The sequence below is a fragment of the Gymnogyps californianus genome, unplaced genomic scaffold (genome assembly GCF_018139145.2).
Source record: "Gymnogyps californianus isolate 813 unplaced genomic scaffold, ASM1813914v2 HiC_scaffold_100, whole genome shotgun sequence".
NCBI lineage: Eukaryota > Metazoa > Chordata > Aves > Accipitriformes > Cathartidae > Gymnogyps > Gymnogyps californianus.
In genome coordinates, this window is record NW_026113981.1 from 109,921 (window position 1) to 131,710 (window position 21,790).

At 41.7% G+C, this 21,790-nt stretch overlaps 1 protein-coding gene across 1 annotated transcript in view; it reads left to right on the plus strand.

The window, feature by feature from the left end:
• The window catches only part of LOC127027894 (macrophage immunometabolism regulator-like), a 28,074-nt gene extending 12,253 nt beyond the window's left edge, over nucleotides 1-15,821 (plus strand). The window contains exon 2 of the mRNA XM_050913758.1: nucleotides 15,128-15,821. Coding sequence (XP_050769715.1) covers nucleotides 15,128-15,766 — 639 coding nt within the window. The 3' untranslated portion in view covers nucleotides 15,767-15,821. The remainder of the gene's footprint in view (nucleotides 1-15,127) is intronic.
• Nucleotides 15,822-21,790: the final 5,969 nt, after the last annotated feature.

The window sequence follows — 21,790 nt, forward strand, 5'->3', positions numbered from 1 at the left end:
GAAGAAGGAAGGGGGGGGGATGGCATTTGTCTTCCCAAGTAACCATTACGCATGATGGAGCCTTGCTTTCCTGGAGATGGCTGAACACCTGCCTGCCAATGGGAAGTAGTGAATGAATTCTTTGTTTTGCTTTGCTTGTGTGCGCGGCTTTTGCTTTACCTATTAAACTGTCTTTATCTCAACCCACGAGTTTTCTCACTTTTACTCTTCCAATTCTCTCCCCCATCCTACTGTGAGGGGAGTGAGCGAGCAACTGTGTGGTGCTTAGTTGCCGGCTGGGGTTAAACCACGACCAAGGTTCAGACTCAGACTTCAACAAAGTCTAGCGTTTGGGACTAGCATTTCGGTAAGGGCCCACTTTTAGTGATAAGCAAAGAGAAGTGCTTGCAACTCTTTAACTAAAGGGTTAAGTTTGGGGGTTGGTTTTGTTGTCTTTTAAAATCTAAGACAAAGAATCATTAGCACTGCCAGAGAAGCCACACTGAAAACAGCATTTGGTCGTCAGTTTAAAAATGTGGGACTCAGAGAAACACTATACTCCTCAAAGTAAATGCCTCTTGCATTTCCACTTGGTTCTTTGGTAAAGTTCCAAACGCAGTAGCTGCTGCGTGCTGAGAAGAGTTCGAGGTTTGTGATGTCCTCCGGGGGTGTCTGAGGGGGTTTCTGGGTCCCCGGCACCCTTGGGTTGTGTGTGGCAGGGACCGTCCGGCAGGCGGCAGGTCTCACGAGAGGGGCGGGCTAGAGTTGGGCAGTGCCGGCTGTCCTCGCGGCCAGTTCAAACCGTGGGAAGCTGCATATAACCGGCCCCTAGGGAGCGCCAGCGGCCAGGATTTGCAAACAGGGAGTGGCGTCAGCAGTTTGTGCTGCAGTTCGCGTGTGAAGGGCTGCACACTCTACCAGTTAGCGGGCTGCTGCCTGCTCTACTCACCAGCAGGCTTAGGCTGCAGCCCCAACAGTCACCCCAACTAACTGGTGGCTGTGCAAGCCTACCCAGAAGCTTGAGGTCTCCAGGGAATTATAATTAGGATTACATCTTTCAAAAGAATTACAGTTTTATAAGAAGGGGGCTATTTTTCTGAGAACTATAAGGAGACTGTGACCGGCTGAAAGAAAATGGTGTCCACCTGCCACAACTGCAAGGCTGTGGCTGCAACCCAAACAGAAGCACTACAGCTTACCTGTGCTCATGTCTACCCAGACCTCCCAAGGACTGAAACAGCTGTCCAGACCTTAGGTTGCATGGAGTTCCAGCATCTGGAAGTCCCCCTAGCACCTGAAGGCAGCAATGGATGTCATAGCTGCAAGTGTGCTCAGCTGGAAGAATGCCTTTCTGGTGACAGGAAAAAGGGAAACATTGCAGCCATTTTTAAAAAGGGTAGAAAGGAAGACCCTGGGAAACTACCGACCTGTCAGCCTCACCTCTGTGCCTGGGAAGATCATGGAACAGATCCTCCTGCAAGCTGTGGTAAGACACATGGAGGACAGGGAGGTGATTCGAGACAGCCAGCATGGCTTCACCAAGGGCAAGTCTTGCCTGACCAACCTAGTGGCCTTCTACGATGGGTTGACTGCATCAGTGGACAAGGGAAGAGCTATGGATGTCATATATCTGGACTTCTGTAAGGCCTTTGACATGATCCCCCATGACATCCTGCTCTCTAAATTGGAGAGATATGGTTTTGATGGATGGACTATGACTGGATGGATCAGTGACGAGTGGTGTCCCTCAGGGGTCCATATTGGGACCAGTACTGTTTAATATCTTCATCAAAGACATAGACAGTGGGATTGAGTGCACCCTCAGCAAATTTGAAGACTACACCAAGCTGACTGGTGCGGTTGACACATCTGAGGGATGGAATGCCATCCAGAGGGACCTGGACAAGCTTGAGAAGTGGGCCTGTGTGAACCTCATGAGGTTCAACAAGGCCAAGTGCAAGGTCCTGCACCTGGGTCAGGGCAATCCCCAGTATCAATACAGGCTGGGGGATAAAGGGATTGAGAGCAGCCCTGAAGAGAAGGACTTGGGGATATTGGTGGATGAAAAACTAGATATGAGCTGGCAATCTGCGCTCACAGCCCAGAAAGCCAATTGTATCCTGGGCTGCATCAAAAGAAGTGTGGCCAGCAGGTCAAGGGAGGTGATTCTGCCCCTCTACTCTGCTCTGGTGAGACCCCACCTGGAGTACTGCATCCAGCTCTGGAGTCCTCAGTACAAGAAAGACACAGACCTGTTGGAGCAGGTCCAGAGGAGGGCCACGAAGATGATCAGAGGGCTGGAACAGCTCTCCTATGAGGAAAGGCTGAGAGAGTTGGGGTTGTTTAGCCTGGAGAAGGCTCCAGGGAGACCTTATTGCAGCCTTTCAACACTTAAAGGGGGCTTCTAAGAAAGATGGAGAGAGACTTTTTACCAAGGCCTGTAGTGACAGGACAAGGGGCAACAGTTTTAAACTAAAAGAGGGTAGATTTAGACTAGATATAAGGAAGAAATTCTTTACTGTGAGGGTAGTGAAACACTGGAACAGGTTGCCCAGAGAGGTGGTAGATGCCCCATCCCTGGAAACATTCAAGGTCAGGTTGGATGGGGCTCTGAGCAACCTGATCTAGTTGAAGATGTCCCTGCTCATTGCAGGGGGGGTTGGACTAGATGACCTTTTAAGGTCCCTTCCAACCCAAACCATTCTACGATTCTCTAAAAAGGTGACAAGGTCAATAGCACAGCTGAAGTGCCTCTGTCCTGGTTTTGGCTGGGACAGAGTGAACTCTCTTCTTAGTAGCTGGTACAGTGCTGTGTTTTGGATTTAGTGTGAGAATACTGTTGATAACACACTGATGTTTTAGTTGTTGCTAAGTAGCGCTTCTCTTAAGCCAAGGACTTTTCAGTTTCCCATGCTCTGCCAGCAAGCAGGTGTACAAGAAGCTGGGAGGGGGCATAGCCAGGACAGCTGACCCGAACTAGTCAAAGGGATAGTCCATACCATGGAACGTCATGCCCAGTATATAAACAGGGGGGAGTTGGCTGGGAGGGGCGGATTGCTGCTCGGGCATCGGTCAGCGGGTGGTGAGCAATTGCATTGTGCATCACTGTTTTTTTTCCTTTTTTTTCCCCTCTTCTTTTTTTTTTTGTTATATTCTTTTTAATTACTATTGTTATTATTATTATATTTCATTATTATTATTGTTAGTATTATATTTTACTTTAGTTATTAAACTGTTCTTATCTCAACCCACGAGTTCTGCCTTCTTTCCCGATTCTCCTCCCCATCCAACTGGGAGCAGGGGGGGAGTGAGGGAGCAGCTGCATGGTGCTTAGCTGCTGGCTGGGGTTAAACCATGACAGCCTCTATACCAATGCACGCAGCATGGGTAACAAACAGGAGGAGCTGGAAGCCACTGTGCAGCTAGAAAGCTATGATCTAATCGCTATCACTGAAACATGGTGGGATGAATCACATGACTGGAGTGCTGCACTTGATGGCTATAACCCATTCAGGAGGGACAGGCAAGAAAGGAGGGGCGGTGGGGTTGCCCTCTATGTAAAAAAAAATGGATTGATTGCACAGAGCTGTCTTTGAAAAACAGCGATGAACAGGTTGAGAGCTTATGGGTGAAAATTAGAGACCAAGCCAACAAAGGAAACCTCGTGGCTGGTGTTTACTATAGGCTGCCTGATCAAGGGGAGGATGTTGATGAAGCGTTCTTGCTTCAACTACAGGAAGCATCACGCTCGCAGGCTCTGATCCTGCTGGGGGACTTCAACCACCCTGACATCTGCTGGAAAAGCAGCACAGCAAGCTGTAAGCAGTCCAGGAGACTCTTGGAGTGCGTTGAAGATAATTTCTTAATCCAGGTGATAGACAGCCCAACCAGAGGAGAAGTGTTACTGGACCTGTTGCTTATGAACACAGATGAACTAATTGGAGAGGTCAAGACTGGTGGCAGCCTGGGCTGCAGTGATCATGCCCTGATGGAATTCACAGTCTCGAGGGATGTGGGCCAGGTGATAAGTCAAGACCCTGAATTTTAGGAGAGCGAACTTTCAGTTGTTTAAGGAATTAGTGGATGGGACCCCCTGGGAAACTGCTGTGGCAGGTGCACCCACCCCGATAAAGGCCAAAACTTCTCGACCGCTGGAAGGAGAGAGTTAAACTAGAAGCCGTGGTTTGGGGGTCGAGCCAGCCAGCTGCGTGGTGACTGGAGTCACGTACACAGAGTGCCCCAAGTCACGTACCCCAGCTACCCGAGCCCGCCAAAACCACCTCAACCAGTGAAACCTCTCGGGTTAAGAGAAGTTTCCAGACCACTGACCATATATGACCACGAGCCCCAATCCGACCTAGGGTATAAATGGAGCCCCGCTGGAGGGCAAATTGAGCCAGTCCTCCTCGGAGCAGCGGGTCTGCAGTCGGGGACTCTCCCTATGGGTAGGGATGCCGCCCACGGAAACTCCTGCAGGTTGAGTGCCTCACCTTATCAGTGAGTGATTGCGCATTTTGAGTCATCATTCTAAGCTTAGATTTGGTTATAGTTCATGTAGTGATAGTTCCCAACTGACATCCTGAACCTGTAAATAAGTTGTGTTTATCGCAGTGTTTATGACCTAATATTCCTGTTTAATCTGGCTATTATATCTCAATATAACATAACATTCCTGTTCAATTTGACCGTTACATTTTGATATCATTAAAGAAAATTGACTTTTAAAATATATCACTATCTGTCTAGTGTTTCTGCGACAACTGCCCTCAGGGATAAAGGTACTGAACAGAGCTGGCAGCTCTTTAAGGACATTTTTCTTAGAACGTAAGAGCTCTCGATTCCCACGTGTAAGAAATCGGGCAAGGAAGGCAGGAGACCAGCAAGGCTGGGTAAGGACCTCCTGGTCAAACTACAGTGTAAGAAGGGAATGCACAGGCAGTGGAAGCAGGGACATGTATCCTGGGAAGAATATAGGGACACTGCCCAGATGTGTAGGGATGGGATTAGGAAAGCTAATGCACAGTTGGAGCTGAATTTGGCAAGAGATGCAAAGAATAATAAGAAGTACTTCTACAGGTACGTTGGACAGAAAAGGAAGATTAAAGAAAATGTACCCCCCCTTGCTAAATATGACAGGAGAACTGTTGACAACCAACATGGAGAAGGCTGAGGTACTCAACAATCTTTTTGCCTCAGTTTTCACTGGTAATCTCTCTTCCCAAGTCTCTCAAATCCCTGAATCTCAAGGCAGGGACTTGAACATTAGTTTAATATTTCAGGATGATGGCTAGCAAGGATGCTCTTGTCCAACATCTGTCATGGAAAATCATGCAACCCAGACAATGTAAATACAAAAGTTTCATGAAAATACATGTAAAGGTATATAAAAAATTGTTGCATTAAAATTCAAAGTTATTGCAGATGGAACCAAACCAAGTTACATTTTTTCAAAACAAAACAAAAGTTTTTCTATAAATCAGTCAGCTCCAGTCATATTTATGTAGAAAAAAGATATCTTGGGAGAATTGCTGTTTATTCCAGTCAGTAATTGACTGCCTTTGAACTTGATGAAATGCAACCATAATTTCTAATTAGATCTAACAGTTTTTTCCTGTCCTCTGACACTTAAAAATCTTCCCTATTCTATTGGGATGAAATGAAGAGCTTCTGAGGGAGTGTTTTGTTTTATTTTATTTTGTTTTATTTTATTTTCTAATTCTAAAAGATGGTTACATCTTCCAGAAGACTTTGTTTACTCAAATAGAAGTAAAAGAAAGCCTCTGCTGTTCTCTCACATTCCAGATTACTGCACTAACCACTACTGCCTCAGGGACTGATTGCTCAATCTCTCTGTAGCTACTCAACTTCATTTTAATCATTATATGTTCTCTTTTCTTTACTTCAATTAGAAATTTCATCCCAAGAAGCCACAGCCATAAAATAACACAGAAGAAGTAAGTGTTCCTGAGAAAAGTTTCCACTTTGGCAAATTGATGTGCTGGAACAACAATAATAAAGGAGCTAAAGAAATTCTGACCAGCCCAACTTTTAATAGTTTCAACCCTAATAATTCAAGCATCCTTAATTGTCTTCTCCATTTTATGTTTCTGCTTGACAGATTTTCCAGTTAGATTGTATTGTGTTAGAAGGATTAAACACAAACTTCTGAATCCTGAGGTCACTGATGTTTATTATTGAATTCTCAGAATCAAGTTAATTATATTCTACCATATATCTGAGAAGTGGACCTGAAATGCTACCAATCTGCATGAAAAGCTTTTTGCAAGCTTTTTTTTCCTATACTCTCAGGATGTAAAAACTTGGCTGTGTTCTAGATTTTTGAGATTCTCATCGACAAAACTATTCACCACATTGCTTTGACCTTTTGCCACCAGACACTAGAAATGCTAAAAATATTATAGATTCTTGATAAATGTGCAAAATGTTCTAAGTAAACCTTTAAATGGCAATACAATCTATTATTCTCTTACTGTTATCACAGAAAATTGAGTTGCTTCTATCAGTTCAGTCATACATATCTACCCACAAGGCAGTGTATTAATCATACCTTTTCAGCTCTTTGAGCATAATTCCAAATACATTTTTGTGTTTCATAAACAATTCTGTGTTTCTGCAAATAATTACAGAATTAAACAGTGTAAAGAAAAGTTTTCCTAAAAATACCACAATGTTCTAGGCATTACAATGCAAAATAATTTATGACCTTTATGTACATTATCCATAGAAGGTTCTATAAAATAATTTTCACATTTCACTGCTCAAATCTGATGTTTACCTTCTTTTTCTTTTGTTTAGGAATCTTCCCAGAAGATCTTCAGCCAATGTTAGCTCTGAAGTTAGAATCTACTTTTTTCTGTTTTTCTTAAAATCTAGTAACTATTAAATTTCAAAGATGTTACAGATCAGATTTTGCTACCAACAGAAATCAGATGTTTCAAAATTATGCTATTCTAGGTACCATGTTCCTCATGCAGACAGCATGTTTCTTCATATTTGTTGATAAGACCAGGGTGGTCTGAGATGAAACCCCATGAGCAAACAATACAGTTTAACTTTATATGAAGAGTTCCCCTTGTCATACAGCATAAACACCTCATTCTGGTGGCTTTTTTAGCATGTGTAGGAAAGGAGTTGCAATTCTTTTAAAACAAATGCAGACTTCCACATGGACTTTAAAAATTGCCGTAAGAGAAGTTTTAAAATTGTATCATCTGAGTAATTTTTAATTCAGTAAGCTAGTATTCCAAAGGCTAGATTGTACACACTGACTGCATTGTGACTGCTCTAATAAGAATTATTCACCTACATGGGTGGGGTTCAGATCCAATAGTTAAAAGATGCTACTTAAAAATTTTCCAAAAGAAACATCTAATCTCCTTGCCCACCTCTGTGATGCAACTTTAAGAATATCTTCATAATTTTTTTGCTTCTTTGATAGGCTTAATGATCTCTTTGGAATTCATTTCAATGAGAAGCATTTAAGCTGCAATTTCAGCAACAGCGAGGCCAACATGAAAATCCTACAGGATATCTATTTCATCGAAAGCAATCTTCATTCAAGCTATAGCCAACTATTCTGTGCATCCTGTGATAAAACAGTTAATTGTAACTCATCCATTTTATCTTACTTCTACTTATTTGTTCCAAATGTAATGACTTTTAATATAGACAAATAAACTCCCTATTCTCATACTAGACCAGGAGCTATTCAATACCCTCCATATTCTTCATATATTTTTAATACTTCATTCATTCATTCCAATTCTTCCCATCCCACAGTCAATAATTATGCATCTTCCCATAGCTTCTCATGATTGCCTCTCCTTTTACTTCTTCAATTTCTACTTCCCTTCTTTACATTTTTGTTATCTTCATTATATACTCCTCATAAAGCAAGGAAAAATTGGCAAAACACTCCAAGGCCCTGACTCTATAAAATAGTTAAGCAGGTGAAAATACTATCCATGTATAAGCAGTGCCACTGAAGTTAATAACAGCACAAATAAAGTGCTCCACCTGTAGCTGAGCTCAGCTTGCTGACCAGGAACTGAGAGATCTGGCGGGTATGCATTGATAACCACTGCATATTCAGTGGGTAGCCAAAACTCAGACAAGTTGCATGGCCTGGTAAAAATGGTGTGGATCTCCCCATCTATTCTATATCCTGTTCTGATACAGAAGATGGCACTCATATTTCTATTCATCAATCACTCTCTGCAGGCCTAATTAATGTATAGAGAAGGCAGAGGGCACATTTACTATTCAATTTATCATCTACCTGGTCCATAGTCTGCTAGTCTGCATAGACTGCATAGTCTGAATAGACTGCTTCCTAGTGAAGTCTCATCAGAAAAACACTGATAGGTGTTTTAGAGAGGTACCCAGTTCAGTTTCTCTTGCCAGTATATAAACAGCCTCTGCATTTACCAATGCCACCAACTCTGTACTGCACTGTTTCAATATTTTCATTAAAGATTCACATATTTAAGTGCTTTGCAAGATCCAAAATAAATTGTTCAATATGACAGAACACATTCTTTAAATATTTACATTATTTTTTCAAGAATACAAATGATTCACAGTTTTCTTTTTTGCTTATTTTAATTTTTCTAATACATTAATTAGACTACTGGCTTACTCTTAATGTTTCTCAACTGCTTATTTTCTTTTAGTATCATCAGAATAATATGTAAAGATTTTCCTATTTTCCAGGAGAATTTAAAACATGTCACTTGAACCAGTGTCTCAAGATAGCAATAGCTTCAGTTTTAATAGCCAGCACAACTTGGTGCCATCAGCAGACTGCATAAAGTCTACTTCCCTGGCAGAAGCACAATGCAGGGTTTAGCCTGAGCAGTCCAATTTCCACCCCACAGAAACCAATTCCTGAGGCAAAAGTGGGAGGAGAGCCAGGGCATACCTGGGCTCTCTCCCTTCTATGGGGTCAAGACACAAAAGGAGTCCTCTTTGGGCCACCAGTTCTGCAAAGCTAATATTAACTCTTCAGCGGTCTGTGTAACCACTCTTGTAACCAGTCATTTACAGATGTTTCCCTGAACTTAAACATGTATTTGTAAGTATTTCTATTTATTTTCCCTTCTATACTTTTTAACAGGGGCCTTATCCAAAAGCAAAAATTCAGTGGTATTGGGTATTGATCACAGTAATCTACTTGCTACTTTAGATGCTAGGGAATTAAATTTTTCCTCTTGAAATCACATCTTTTCCACAATAAACATGAATTAGTTACTGTACAAGTTTCAGAAGAGTAGCTGTTTTTAAAGAATTATATTTAAGAGCTATGAACTTTTTGGTCTTGGAGTTTAGGTTGGAGGATATGTTCATTAATATGTTCACTGTTTCACACTTCATATCTTTCAGATCCTTTACCAAAAAAAAAGCAGTAATTTCAACATCCAAATTTCTCACATTGCTTCATAATTTTCTTCTCAAAGATGACAGCTTGCCAAAGCCATATTGCTGATGTCCTTTAAAATTTAATTAGGGGTCAGATTTTCATTACTATTTTAACTACCATCACACACTAACTACCTGACCCCTTTTTTGTTAAGAATGCTTTCTGTCTCTGGAGGTATTTATCCCAAACTCATCGTGCAATCCTGACTATGTAAGTACTACTGAGTGTTTGGAGCCTTACTGCTTCAAATGTAGCTGCAGAATTTTTAATCATAAAAAACAATCAATCAAAGACATGAAGGTGAATATCATCTGTACCTTTTACAAACCTAATTTTCAAAGGGATCTTGTTTCAGTTGTGAAAAAGAAATGCTATGTGTGTAATCAGTATATATTAACCAGTACTGTAGCTTTTCACTAAAGCAATGGAAACAGCTGCTGTAAATAATTTTACACCTGATTCCAAATCATGCTGTCATAAGCAAAATGACAAATACAGCTTAGAATTTCACCTTCTGTGTGGTTCATTCATGAGCACATAGAAAAAATTTGCAATAATCTGGAGACTGTTTCTGTTATTTTATTTTTACCTTGTTTTCATCATAATAAAATCGTACAGCCTACCCAGAACCATGAAAATTTTAAGACCAGTCCAGATGCTGCTGTCATTTGCATCAATATAAACCCAATAGCAGTGTGAAACCCATGGATGATTAGTATCAATACTAACATTTTCATTGCACTTCTGCAGGGCTTGGAAACTTTAAGATTTCTGTTACAGTATTTTTTTTCATACTGAAAATGCCAAGAATGCTGAACAATTTGTTTTGAGTAAATATTCAAGGCAAGTTAACCTAGAATTTAGCTTTTGTCAAGAGATCTGTTGTCAAGGATGTAGTCAGAGATGATAATGAGGAGGGATAATGATCTAATATCTGCATCTTGAAGCATTTGCTTCTTATTTCTGAACAGTGTCTGGGAAGAAGGAAAGCATTATAACAGGGTTCTGTACTTGTTCTGCACATCCCTGTGGCAATATATGCTGCATGTTCTCTTCTTTTCCTAATGAACTTATGGCCAATTTTTATTCTATCTGGCATCAAAATCCAGCTCAGAATGAAGAACAAAGGCAAATACCCCAGAAGACAGCAGATATGAGTTTAGTCAACAGCCTTTAGAAAAGCCTTCTGAGTCATTCCTGTGCTTTCTGCCTGTATTTTCACCAGATGATTGCAAACTCTGTATTTAAAGAGATATGCATTTGACACTACCAAAATTTCCTGGAAGTCTTTCTCAATAAAGGTCAATGACCTGAAACCTGTCAGATGTTAAAAAATAAAAAAGAAGTATTTGGAAAAAAAGTCTTCAACACTACAAAAATGCATTGATCTATTTTACTCTCTGAACATAAAATACATACTTTTATAAACAACAGATTTACTAAAACACCTGCTCAAAAAGGGAAACTTCTTGCCACCATTTGTTTTCAGCTATAATCCCAATATACCTGTTTTAATAGAAGGTAGATATTGAAGCTGCATTACTTTTATGATCAATGGATCTTACTGTCATATATATTATATATGATGCCCATCCTGAACTTCTCACTCACAGGGAAATTTACATGGGAGCTTGATACGAATAAAAGTGGCAGGATCAGGAGCTTTTTTACTTCTAATTTACTGTAAATATGCAGAAATTTCCATTATAATTTATTGCCCTACTCCCTACCTAACTTGGACCAAATGCTACAATACAAAAAAATTGAAATGAGATATGAAGTACAACTAATAAATATGTACTGAATATGTATGGTCTAATAATTAAATCAATGGTAACAAAAACTCTTATAATGAAAACTGCACTACATAAATCCACTTAAAGCAATGGAAAACTATGGACCATATGTTATTAGACTTATAAGAAACAATGTAGAAAACTATGCACAAGCAAAAGACTAGCCACCATCGCAATTCTACACCTGTAAGTAACTTCATTAAGAAGCAAATATCAGAGCTGTAGGTTTGTTATTAGAAGTGGTCCAATTACACATGGCCAAAGACAGTCAAGAAGATGTGATATCCTAACATTTAATGAAAGACTCTATTGAGATTTTGAAGCTGAGAATGGCATCAGGGTGGAATTGTTTCTCTGTATTTTATTATGCAGCTCTTCATTCTACCTACAGAGGATGAAAGCCTTCCATTCCATTACCATGGAATGAGAGACCATGGAATGGTGCAAGTAAGCCTATATACTTTAAAAGTTATCAAATAAATATTTCTGTTATGAATACCATGAGTTTGGGGATTAATTCCAACAAACTTAATCTCATATCCAGTGAATGTGTTGGGTTTGTGTAGTGGGGGAGGGGCTACAGGGGTGGCTCCTGTGAGAAGCTGCTAGAAGGTTGATTTGAGACTAAGCAGGGTAGTTGTCCTGTAGCTACTAAGAAGAAAATTAACTCTATCCCAGCCGAAACCAGGACAGTAGTAGAGGCGGGAGCGTTACTTAAGCCGCTCCTTCACAATCCCTGAACAGAAACAAAGTAGGCTTAAATTTTGCATTAGGATAGTGTCGTGGTTTAACCCCAGCCGGCAACTAAGCACCACGCAGCCGCTCACTCACTCCCCCCCACCCAGTGGGATGGGGGAGAGAATCGGAAAAAAAAAAACCTCGTGGGTTGAGATAAAGACAGTTTAATAGGACAGAAAGGAAGGAAAAATAATGATAATGATAATAATAATATGACAATAGTAATACTAAAAGAATTAGACTATACAAAGCAAGTGGTGCACAATGCAATCGCTCACCACTCATTGACCGATGCCCAGTTAGTTCCCGAGCCGCGATCTGCCCCTCCCAGCCAACTCCTCCCTGTTTATATACTGGGCATGATGTCGTATGGTATGGAATATCCCTTTGGCCAGTTTGGGTCAGCTGTCCTGGCTGTGTCCCCTCCCAGCTTCTTGTGCCCCTCCAGCCTTCTTGCTGGCTGGCCATGAGAAGCTGAGAAATCCTTGACTTAGTATAAACACTACTTAGCAACAACTAAAAACATCAGTGTATTATCATCAACATTCTTTTCCTACTAAATCCAAAACACAGCACTATACCAGCTACTAGGAAGAAAATTAACTCTGTCCTAGCCGAAACCAGGACAGATAGATTTATTTTTTTTTTGCAAGTGAGATTTGCACAAAGCTTCCCCTCTTATTTTAAGACAATTGAATGATGGTTAACCTTGATGGGGGTTTTTTGTTTGTTTGTTTTAATCCTATTTTATATAGGGGTGTCTAATTCCAAATGATTGAATAAAGTACTGAAAAGGAGGTGGTACTTTCCTTCCCTTGCTTGTTGCATTTTTGCTTCTCTGTCTGTGACCTCTCAAGCCTCAGGATGGGAGCAACTAGCAGCTTTAAAAGTTTGCAAACTGGTAATAGCACGCTGTAAAGGCAGTCTCATTTGTGAAATGTTACTAAACCATTTATGTGTCTTACAGTTTCCTATAATGAACTTTTTTTCTGCTGGACACTTACATACTAACTTTTCTTTCTTCTTTGAGTCTCATTGCCTTTAAATATTACAAAGCTATGTAGATTTTTTTTTCTGAAATCTATTTGCTAGAGAGTCACTAGCTACTGTTTAGAGCAAAGGTGAGGCTGACAATGAAGGAAAGGTGGATTGGAAACAGATGTGACCTTTGCATTTTGTGAAATAGCTACACAGAGATAGTGTAGATGACATTCAAAGCAGAATTCAAAGTGTTCTGGGATCCACTTGCATATAATTGCTGTGATATCAACCTTATCTTTCCATGTTAAAGATGGTAATGGCTAGTGGTGGAAAGTTGTATCTGTAAAGGCACTGAACTGAAGATTTTGGAATAGCTGTGAGGGGAGAAAAGTCAGGGAAAAGTAGTCTGTTTCCAAAAATAATAAAAAACAAAAAACCCCCATAGAAATCTGAATATTGGTTATTCTTAAGATACATCAAAGAATCTTATGGTATATTTATCGAACACTAGTATACTGATTACTTTGTTATAAATACATTAACCAAAAATCTCACAGTGTTTTGGTAGCGGGAGGGGCTGCAGGGGTGGCTTCTGTGAGAAGACACCAGAAGCTGCCCCCATGTTGGACAGAGCCAGTTCCAGCCAGCTCCAAGACAGAGCAGCCGCTGCCCAAAGCTGAGCCAATCAGTGACGCTGGTGCTGCCTCCATGATAACATATTGAAGAAAGGGTAAAAAAAGCTGCGCAGCAGCTGAGAGAGGAGTGAGAAAAATGTGAAACAGTCCGGCAGACACCAAGGTCAGTGAAGCAGGAGGGGGAGGAGGTGCTCCAGGCACCGGAGCAGAGATTCCCCTGCAGCCTGTGGTGAAGACCATGGTGAAGCAGGTTGTCCCCCTGCAGCCCATGGAGGTCCATGGTGGAACAGATATCCACCCTGCAGCCCATGGAGGACCCCACACCGGAACAGGTGGATGTGCCCTAAAGGAATCTGCAGCTTGTTGAGCGCCCACGACAGAACAGGCTCCTGGCAGGAACTGCGGCCTGTGGAGAGGAGCCCACGCAGGAGCAGGTTTGCTGGCAGGACCTGTGGCCCCATGGGGGACCCACACTGGAGCAGTCTGTTCCTGAAGGACTGCACCCCGTGGAAAGGGCCCATGCTGGAGCAGTTCGTGAAGAACTGTAGCCCGTGGGAAGGACCCACATTGGAGAAGGTCATGAAGGACTGTCTCCCGTGGGTGGGACCCCACACAGGAGCAGGGGAAGAGAGTGAGGAGGAAGGAGCAGCAGAGACAATGTGTTATGAACTGACTGCAACCTCCATTCCCCATCCCCCTGCGCCGCTCAGGGGAGGAGGTAGATAATTCAGGAGTGAAGTTGAGCCTGAGAAGAAGGGAGGGGTGGGGGGAAGGAGTTTTTAGATTTGTTTTTATTTCTCATTATCCTACTCTGATTTGATTGGTAATAAATTAAATTAATTTCCCCAAGTCGAGTCTGTTTTGCCCGTGACGGTAATTGCTGAGTGATCTCCCTGTCCTTGACCCACGAGCTTTTTCATCATATTTTTCTCCCCCGTCCTTGTTGAGGAAGGGGAGTGATAGAGCGGCTTGGTGGGCACCTGGCATCCAGCCAAGGTCAACCCACCACAGGGAAACATTGCAGTACCCAGTAGGTCAGGTCTAGTCCATGGTTATGCCTGAGGTAGTAACTGTTAGATGCCTTTTTTTTTTTTTTAAAGGTATGTTTACTGATATTATTGTGAATGGAAAAAATATGCAGCTGAGTACAGGAGAAGTTACTGTGGATGTGCTAATGGATGTAGATGGCCTCAAAGGAAAGGGGTTATAAGGGATCAAATAGACTAAAAGGTTTAAAAAATAGAGTGGAAAGATACTTCAGTTTTTTGTACAGTACTACTCAAGAATATGTTTTTAACATATTTAAGAATATCAAGAGTATATTTATAGTATTTGTTATTAAAAAGGGGGCCAAAATAATTTTAAAAGGCAGATGTCAGTGATAGTTTTGTTATGAGACACTCTGTAGAGTGTAAGACAAAACTGAACAGAGAAGTACTGGTTATGGTTTCTGGGTGATAAAAAGTCTGATTTTCTGAGACTAAAAAGTCTGATTTTCTCTCTCAGCTCCTTTATTGGCTATAGGCTCTATTTGTGATCAATCTCTCTTTTATTTTTAGGAGAATAGCACATTGCTTAAAATGGACATAAATGGAGAGTCCAGAAGTACCATATCTACCCTCCCTGTACCTCTTACAGAGGTCAGTTCTGCAGGCAAAACAGAAGCAGAGAAACCACGATGTTCCAGTACCCCCTGCTCACCAATGCGACGGACATTTTCAGGCTATCAGATCCTTCGTATGGATTCTAACTACCTGGTTGGCTTCACGACTGGAGAGGAGCTGCTAAAATTAGCCCAAAAGTATACAGGAAATGAAGTTAATAAAGGGGATTCCAGGCCTAACTTGCACTCTAAACAGTTTGATTCAGGACTTGCACGTTCCTCCCGTTTGTACAAAACTAGAAGTAGGTACTATCAGCCATATGAGATCCCAGCAGTAAACGGGAGGAGGAGGAGACGGATGCCCAGCTCAGGGGATAAATGCACTAAGGCTTTACCATATGAACCTTACAAGGCACTTCATGGTCCCCTGCCTCTTTGCCTTTTAAAAGGTAAAAGGGCTCACTCTAAATCCCTGGACTACCTCAATTTAGACAAAATGAGCATCGAGGAACCTGCTGACACAGACATGCTACAATACCAGCTCCAACACCTTACCCTTAGAGGGGACCATATGTTTGCAAGAAATAACACATGAACTATGAACTATAATCTAGAATTTAGAACCAGTTTCTGGTTATTTCTCTGTTGCTGCAAAAACCCACTGTCATACTGTGTACATGAGTGTCCACACTGTAGGTGGTATCAGCTAAATGTTATCAGAAAGTAATTTATTTGAATAGAATTTTGACAGTGCATTGTGTTACAAATACTTGGAGGGAAAAAATCTTTCCAGAGCAAGCAGCTTCTAATGCAAATTTGACTGCAGCTGGTGGATAATTCTTTGGACACCTTTTAACAAAGAAAAGGCTTTTGGTTTTTGGATTTCAGTTTGGCTTTTTTTGTACAGTTATCTAGTATTTATGGTAATTTAATACTGAAAAATTGATGGTCTGCTTGGTTGTTGCTAATTTTGGCTTGATGTTAGAAATTGCTCTTGGATAAGTACTCAAGTTATCTTTTTGTTTCTTACTGTATTCTACAATAAAATGTATGTATGATTTTTTACATCATGGGAAGGAATCCGAGCTTGGCGAAATTGGATCACATGTTATTTTAAACCATTCCATTCAAACATTTTGAAACTGGGTTTGCACTGGTGGTGAGGAGGAAATTCACTCATAAAATAAACCTTTGTTCATTTGCTACTTTAAACTGATTAAATTATTTTTTAGTTTCTGCATGGAAGTAATTGTTTTGCCTCCTCTGTTTTATAAAACTAGTTTGGAATAAGAATTTGGAATATTAAAAAATATTTTTGAGAGTGAAGGGTTTGGGTTTTTTGTTAATATGACTTATTTTTTACATTGTCTTGGCATGTAAACAAGGATTCACTTCAGATTCCAGTAAATACACTAGAATGTCTGCATCAGTATGTCAATAAAGTTTTTCATTTTAATTCGTTATTTCTATATAGTATAGTAATGGAAGATGTCAAATAACTCTAGCATTGCTTTGGAAATTTAGTTTATTTGAAGCACTGAACACTTTTATTAAGATCCGGAAGGCAGATTTTTAGATGGAGTGCAAATGAAGTGTTTCTATATCAGCCCTGAAGAGCTGATTCTGGATTATTCAACAGAGTAGATTGAATACACTGGCTTAATTTGTTGCTTAAGAATTTTTTGTCCAAATATGACATCAAATGCAGTTTTGACAGCTGTATTCTTAGATATATTTAAAACATTTAGTAACTTATGTTTAAAATTTTAAAAAAGTTTTTAGACATTTTTAGGTGCAATCTATTACTGAAGCAGTGTGCAACTTCATTTTGGTTTACTTATTTAGAAGTTAAAATTAAGATCTCGTTGTTTTGACACATAACTTATTTGATCAGTTGTTTCTGGTACAATTCAGGGTTTTTTTGTTTCTCCTTCAGAATGAATAGCAAGCACTAGTCAGTGCATGTGTTGTGGAAAACGAAGAGTTCTTTTCATTCTGCCACTTACTCCACAATTGTAACTGAAGGCAGTGAAGAGGAGCCCAGTAGACTATGTTTTACTGGTTTGGTTAATGTTTTCTGGCTTATAAGAATATTTCCAACTGATGTGTATTTTAAAGAGTTAACTGCACCTCTGTAAATTTAATGTATTGAACAATGATCTCTAAAGTAAACTTTTCCTATGTAGTATTTAGTTTGAAAAACAGAATATGGTCAGATGCCAAAGAAATGGAGGTTTTGTCTAAGGAGTAAACACCATTATTTATTGAAATGCCCTATGAAAATGTATTTCTAGCTGAAAAATAAAAAGAATTATATAAATACCTATTTTTGTGGAGTCTTTTGCTGTGTAGAAGAATGAGGACATTTAAAAATACAACTTTAGACCAGGAATCATTAAAACTTGAAAGCAACAATCTTATACTTCTGTGAAATATTTAGACAGTTAGGATTCTTCTATTGTTTCAGGAAATCAGACATACAACTGTTAGTACATTTTGTGCATGTTGTTACTTTGGTCCTGTGCAGTAACTGTATAGCTACATCTATAGAGACACTGGTGGCTGTCTTGCCAAGTTCAAACATGAAAAATTTGTTAGTACTTTTTCTGTCTGGTGGCTTGCTTGTGAAAGTGATTGCACCTGATAACATTGCTTAACTGTTTTACACTTGCAGTTACACTTGCATAGTACATAATCATTCAAGAGCCATATTTTTTTTATAAGTTGGATTTGTAACGTTCTTAATTACAACGCTTAAATTCATAGTGCTTTTCTGTTTTTACTTCTAAAAGCAGCAAAATCTCAGACATAAGAAAGCTTTTAATCTTGTCTTATTTTTGATAACTATAATGTCTTACATTAAACTAATCTATTAAAATTAAAGGCAAGATGGTTCTTTAGACTACTAAAATGAAATCGAATGTGAACAATACTGACTTCTCAAAGTGAGATCTTTACTGAATATCAGGCTCCGGACCTTATTGTGGCCTTTCAATACATAAAGGGGAAAGATGGAGAGAGACTTTTTACCAGGGCCTGTAGTGACAGGACAAGGGGTGATGGCTTTAAACTGAAAGAGGGTAGATTTAAATTAGATATAAGGAAGAAATTCTTTACGCTGAGGGTGGTGAGACACTGGAACAGGTTGCCCAGAGAAGTTGTGGATGCCCCATCCCTGGAAGTGTTCAAGGTCAGGTTCAATGGGGCTCCGAGCAACCTAATCTAGTGGAAGATGTCCCTGCCCCCTGCAGGGGGGGTGGGAACTAGATGATCTTTAAAGGTCCCTTCCAACCCAAACCATTCTATGATTCTATGAATACAGAGTTCTCACTATTCTTCTAATAAATTAAAAGAAAAAATTGCATTGAGAAAACAATGTTTCCCTGTGGCCTATAGATATCTTCCAGATGATTAGAAGAGTGAAGGTGGTAGAAGCAATAAAAGGTAGTAACACTAATCATAGAATCATTTAGGTTGGAAAAGACCCTTAAGATCATCGAGTCCAACCATAAACCTAACACTGCCAAGTCCACCACTAAACCATGTCCCTAAGTGCCATGTCTACACATCTTTTAAATACCTCCAGGGATGGTGACTCAACCTCTTCCCTGGGCAGCCTGTTCCAATGCTTGACAACCCTTTCGGTGAAGACATTTTTCCTAATATCCAATCTAAACCTCCCCTGGTGCAACTTGAGGCTGTTTCCTCTCGTCCTATCGCTTGTTACTTGGGAGAAGAGACCGACACCCACCTCGCTACAACCTCCTTTCAGGTAGTTGTAGAGAGTGATAAGGTCTCCCCTCAGCCTCCTTTTCTCCAGACTAAACAACCCCAGTTCCCTCAGCTGCTCCTCATAAGACTTGTTCTCTAGACCCTTCACCAGCTTCGTTGCCCTTCTTTGGACGCACTCCAGCACCTCAATGTCTTTCTTGTAGTGAGGGGCCCAAAACAGTATTTGAGGTGCAGCCTCACCAGTGCCAAGTACAGGGGGACGATCACTTCCCTAGTCCTGCTGGCCACACTATTTCTGATAGAAGCCAGGATGCTGTTGGCCTTCTTGGCCACCTGGGCACACTGCCGGCTCATATTCAGCCAGCTGTCGACCAACACCCCCAGGTCCTTTTCCGCCAGGCAGCTTTCCAGCCACTCTTCCCCAAGCCTGTAGCATTGCATGGGGTTGTTGTGACCCAAGTGCAGGACCCGGCACTTAGCCTTGTTGAATCTCATATGATTGGCCTCGGCCCATCGATCCAGCCTGTCCAGATCCCTCTGTAGAGCCTTCCTACCCTCAAGCAGATCAACACTCCTGCCCAACTTGGTGTTGTCTGCAAACTTACTGAGGGTGCACTCAATCCCCTCATCCGGATCATTGATAAAGATATTAAACAGAACTGGCCCCAATACTGAGCCCTGGGGAACACCACTTGTGACCAGCTGCCAACTGGATTTAACTCCATTCACCACCACTCTTTGGGCCTGGCCATCCAGCCAGTTTTTTACCCAACAAACAGTATACCCGTCCAAGCCATGAGCAGCCAGTTTCTCCAGGAGAATGCTCTGGGAAACAGTGTCAAAGGCTTTACTGAAGTCCAGGTAAACAACATCCACAGCCTTTCCCTCATCCACTAAGCGGGTCACCTTGTCATAGAAGGAGATCAGGTTCGTCAAGCAGGACCTGCCTTTCATAAACCCATCCTGACTGGGCCTGATCGCCTGGTTGTCCTGTACATGCTGTGTGATGGCACTCAAGACGATCTGCTCCATAACCTTCCCCGGCACCGAGGTCAGGCTGACAGGCCTGAAGTTCCCCGGATCCTTCTTCCGGCCCTTCTTGTAGATGGGCGTCACATTTACTAACCTCCAGACAACCGGGACCTCCCCGGTTAGCCAGGACTGCTGGTAAATGATTGAAAGTGGCTTGGTGAGCACTTCCACCAGCTCCCTCAGTACCCTTGGGTAGATCCCATCTGGCCCCATAGACTCGTGTGTGTCTAAGAAGTGGTGTAGCAGGTCACTAACCTTTTCCCCTTGGACTATGGGGGCTTCATTCTGCTCCTTGTCCCTGTCTTCCAGCTCAGGGGGCTGGGTACCCTGAGAACAATTGGTCTTACTATTAAAGACTGAGGCAAAGAAGGCATTAAGTACCTCAGCCTTTTCCTCAGCCTTTGTCACTCTGTTTCCCCCCACATCTAATAAAGGATGGAGAGTCTCCTTAGCCCTCCTTTTGTTGTTAATGCATTTATAGAAACATTTTTTATTGTCTTTTACCACAGTAGCCAGATTAAGTTCTAGTTGAGCTTTGGTCCTTCTAATTTTCTCCCTGCATATCCTCACGACATCCTTGTAGTCCTCCTGAGTTGCCTGCCCCTTCTTCCAAAGGTCAGAAACTCTCCTTTTTTTCCTGAGTTCCAGCCAAAGTTCTCTGTTCAGCCAGGCTTGTCTTCTTCCCCACCGGCTCATCTTTAGGCACATGGGATCAGCCTCCTCCTGCGCCTTTAAGATTTCCTTCTTGAAGAATGTCCAGCCTTCCTGGACTCCTTTGCCCTTCAGGACTGCCTCTCAAGGGACTCTGTCAACCAGGCTCCTAAACAGGCCAAAGTCTGCCCTCTGGAAGTCCAAGGTAGCAGTTCTGCTAACCCCTCTCCTTACTTCTCCAAGAATCAAAAACTCTGTCATTTCGTGATCACTATGCCCAAGATGGCCTCCAACCATCACATCACCCACAAGTCCTTCTCTGTTCGCAAACAACAGTGGGGCCCCTTCCCTAGTTGGCTCCCTCACCAACTGTGTCAGGAAGTTATCATCTTCCACACACTCCAGGAACCTCCTAGACTGATTCCTCTCCGCTGTATTGTATTTCCAGCAGACATCTGGTAAGTTGCAGTCCCCCATGAGAACAAGGGCTAGCGATTGTGAGACTTCTCCCAGCTGCTTATAGAATATTTCATCTGCCTCTTCATCCTGGTTGGGTGGTCCGTAACAGACTCCCACCATGACATCTGCCTTGTTGGCCTTCCCCCTGATTCTTACCCATAAACACTCAACCCTTTCATCACCATTGTCAAGCTCTAGACAGTCAAAACACTCCCTAACACGCAGGGCTACCCCACCGCCTCTCCTTCCTTGCCTATCCCTTCTGAAGAGCTTATAGCCATCCATTGCAGCACTCCAGTTGTGCGAGTCATCCCACCGTGTTTCCGTGATTGCAACTATATCATAGTTTTCCAGCTGCACAATGGCTTCCAACTCCTCCTGTTTGTTGCCCATGCGGTGTGCATTGGTTTAGATGCACTTCAGTTGGGCTGTTGATCCTGCCACCTTTTTTGGGGGAGAAGCCCTAATTCCTATGTGACTGTCCTCAGGTGCTTCCGTGGTTTCTAACACATCAACAACCCTTGCGTCTTTGCTGCTGCGTGGATCTCCATCCCCTACCCCCATTGAGATAGCTAAGGTGCTGCACGCATTAGTATAGAGACATTTCAAATGTGCTCCAGTGTACTCAGCACATTGTGGAGCAGACGGAAGAACCTCGCTAGCATACTGTCCCTCAAACATTGGCGTGCCGCCCCCAAGCTTATCTCTAGCAGGCCTGGTTTTATCCCTTTCCCCCTTCAAATCT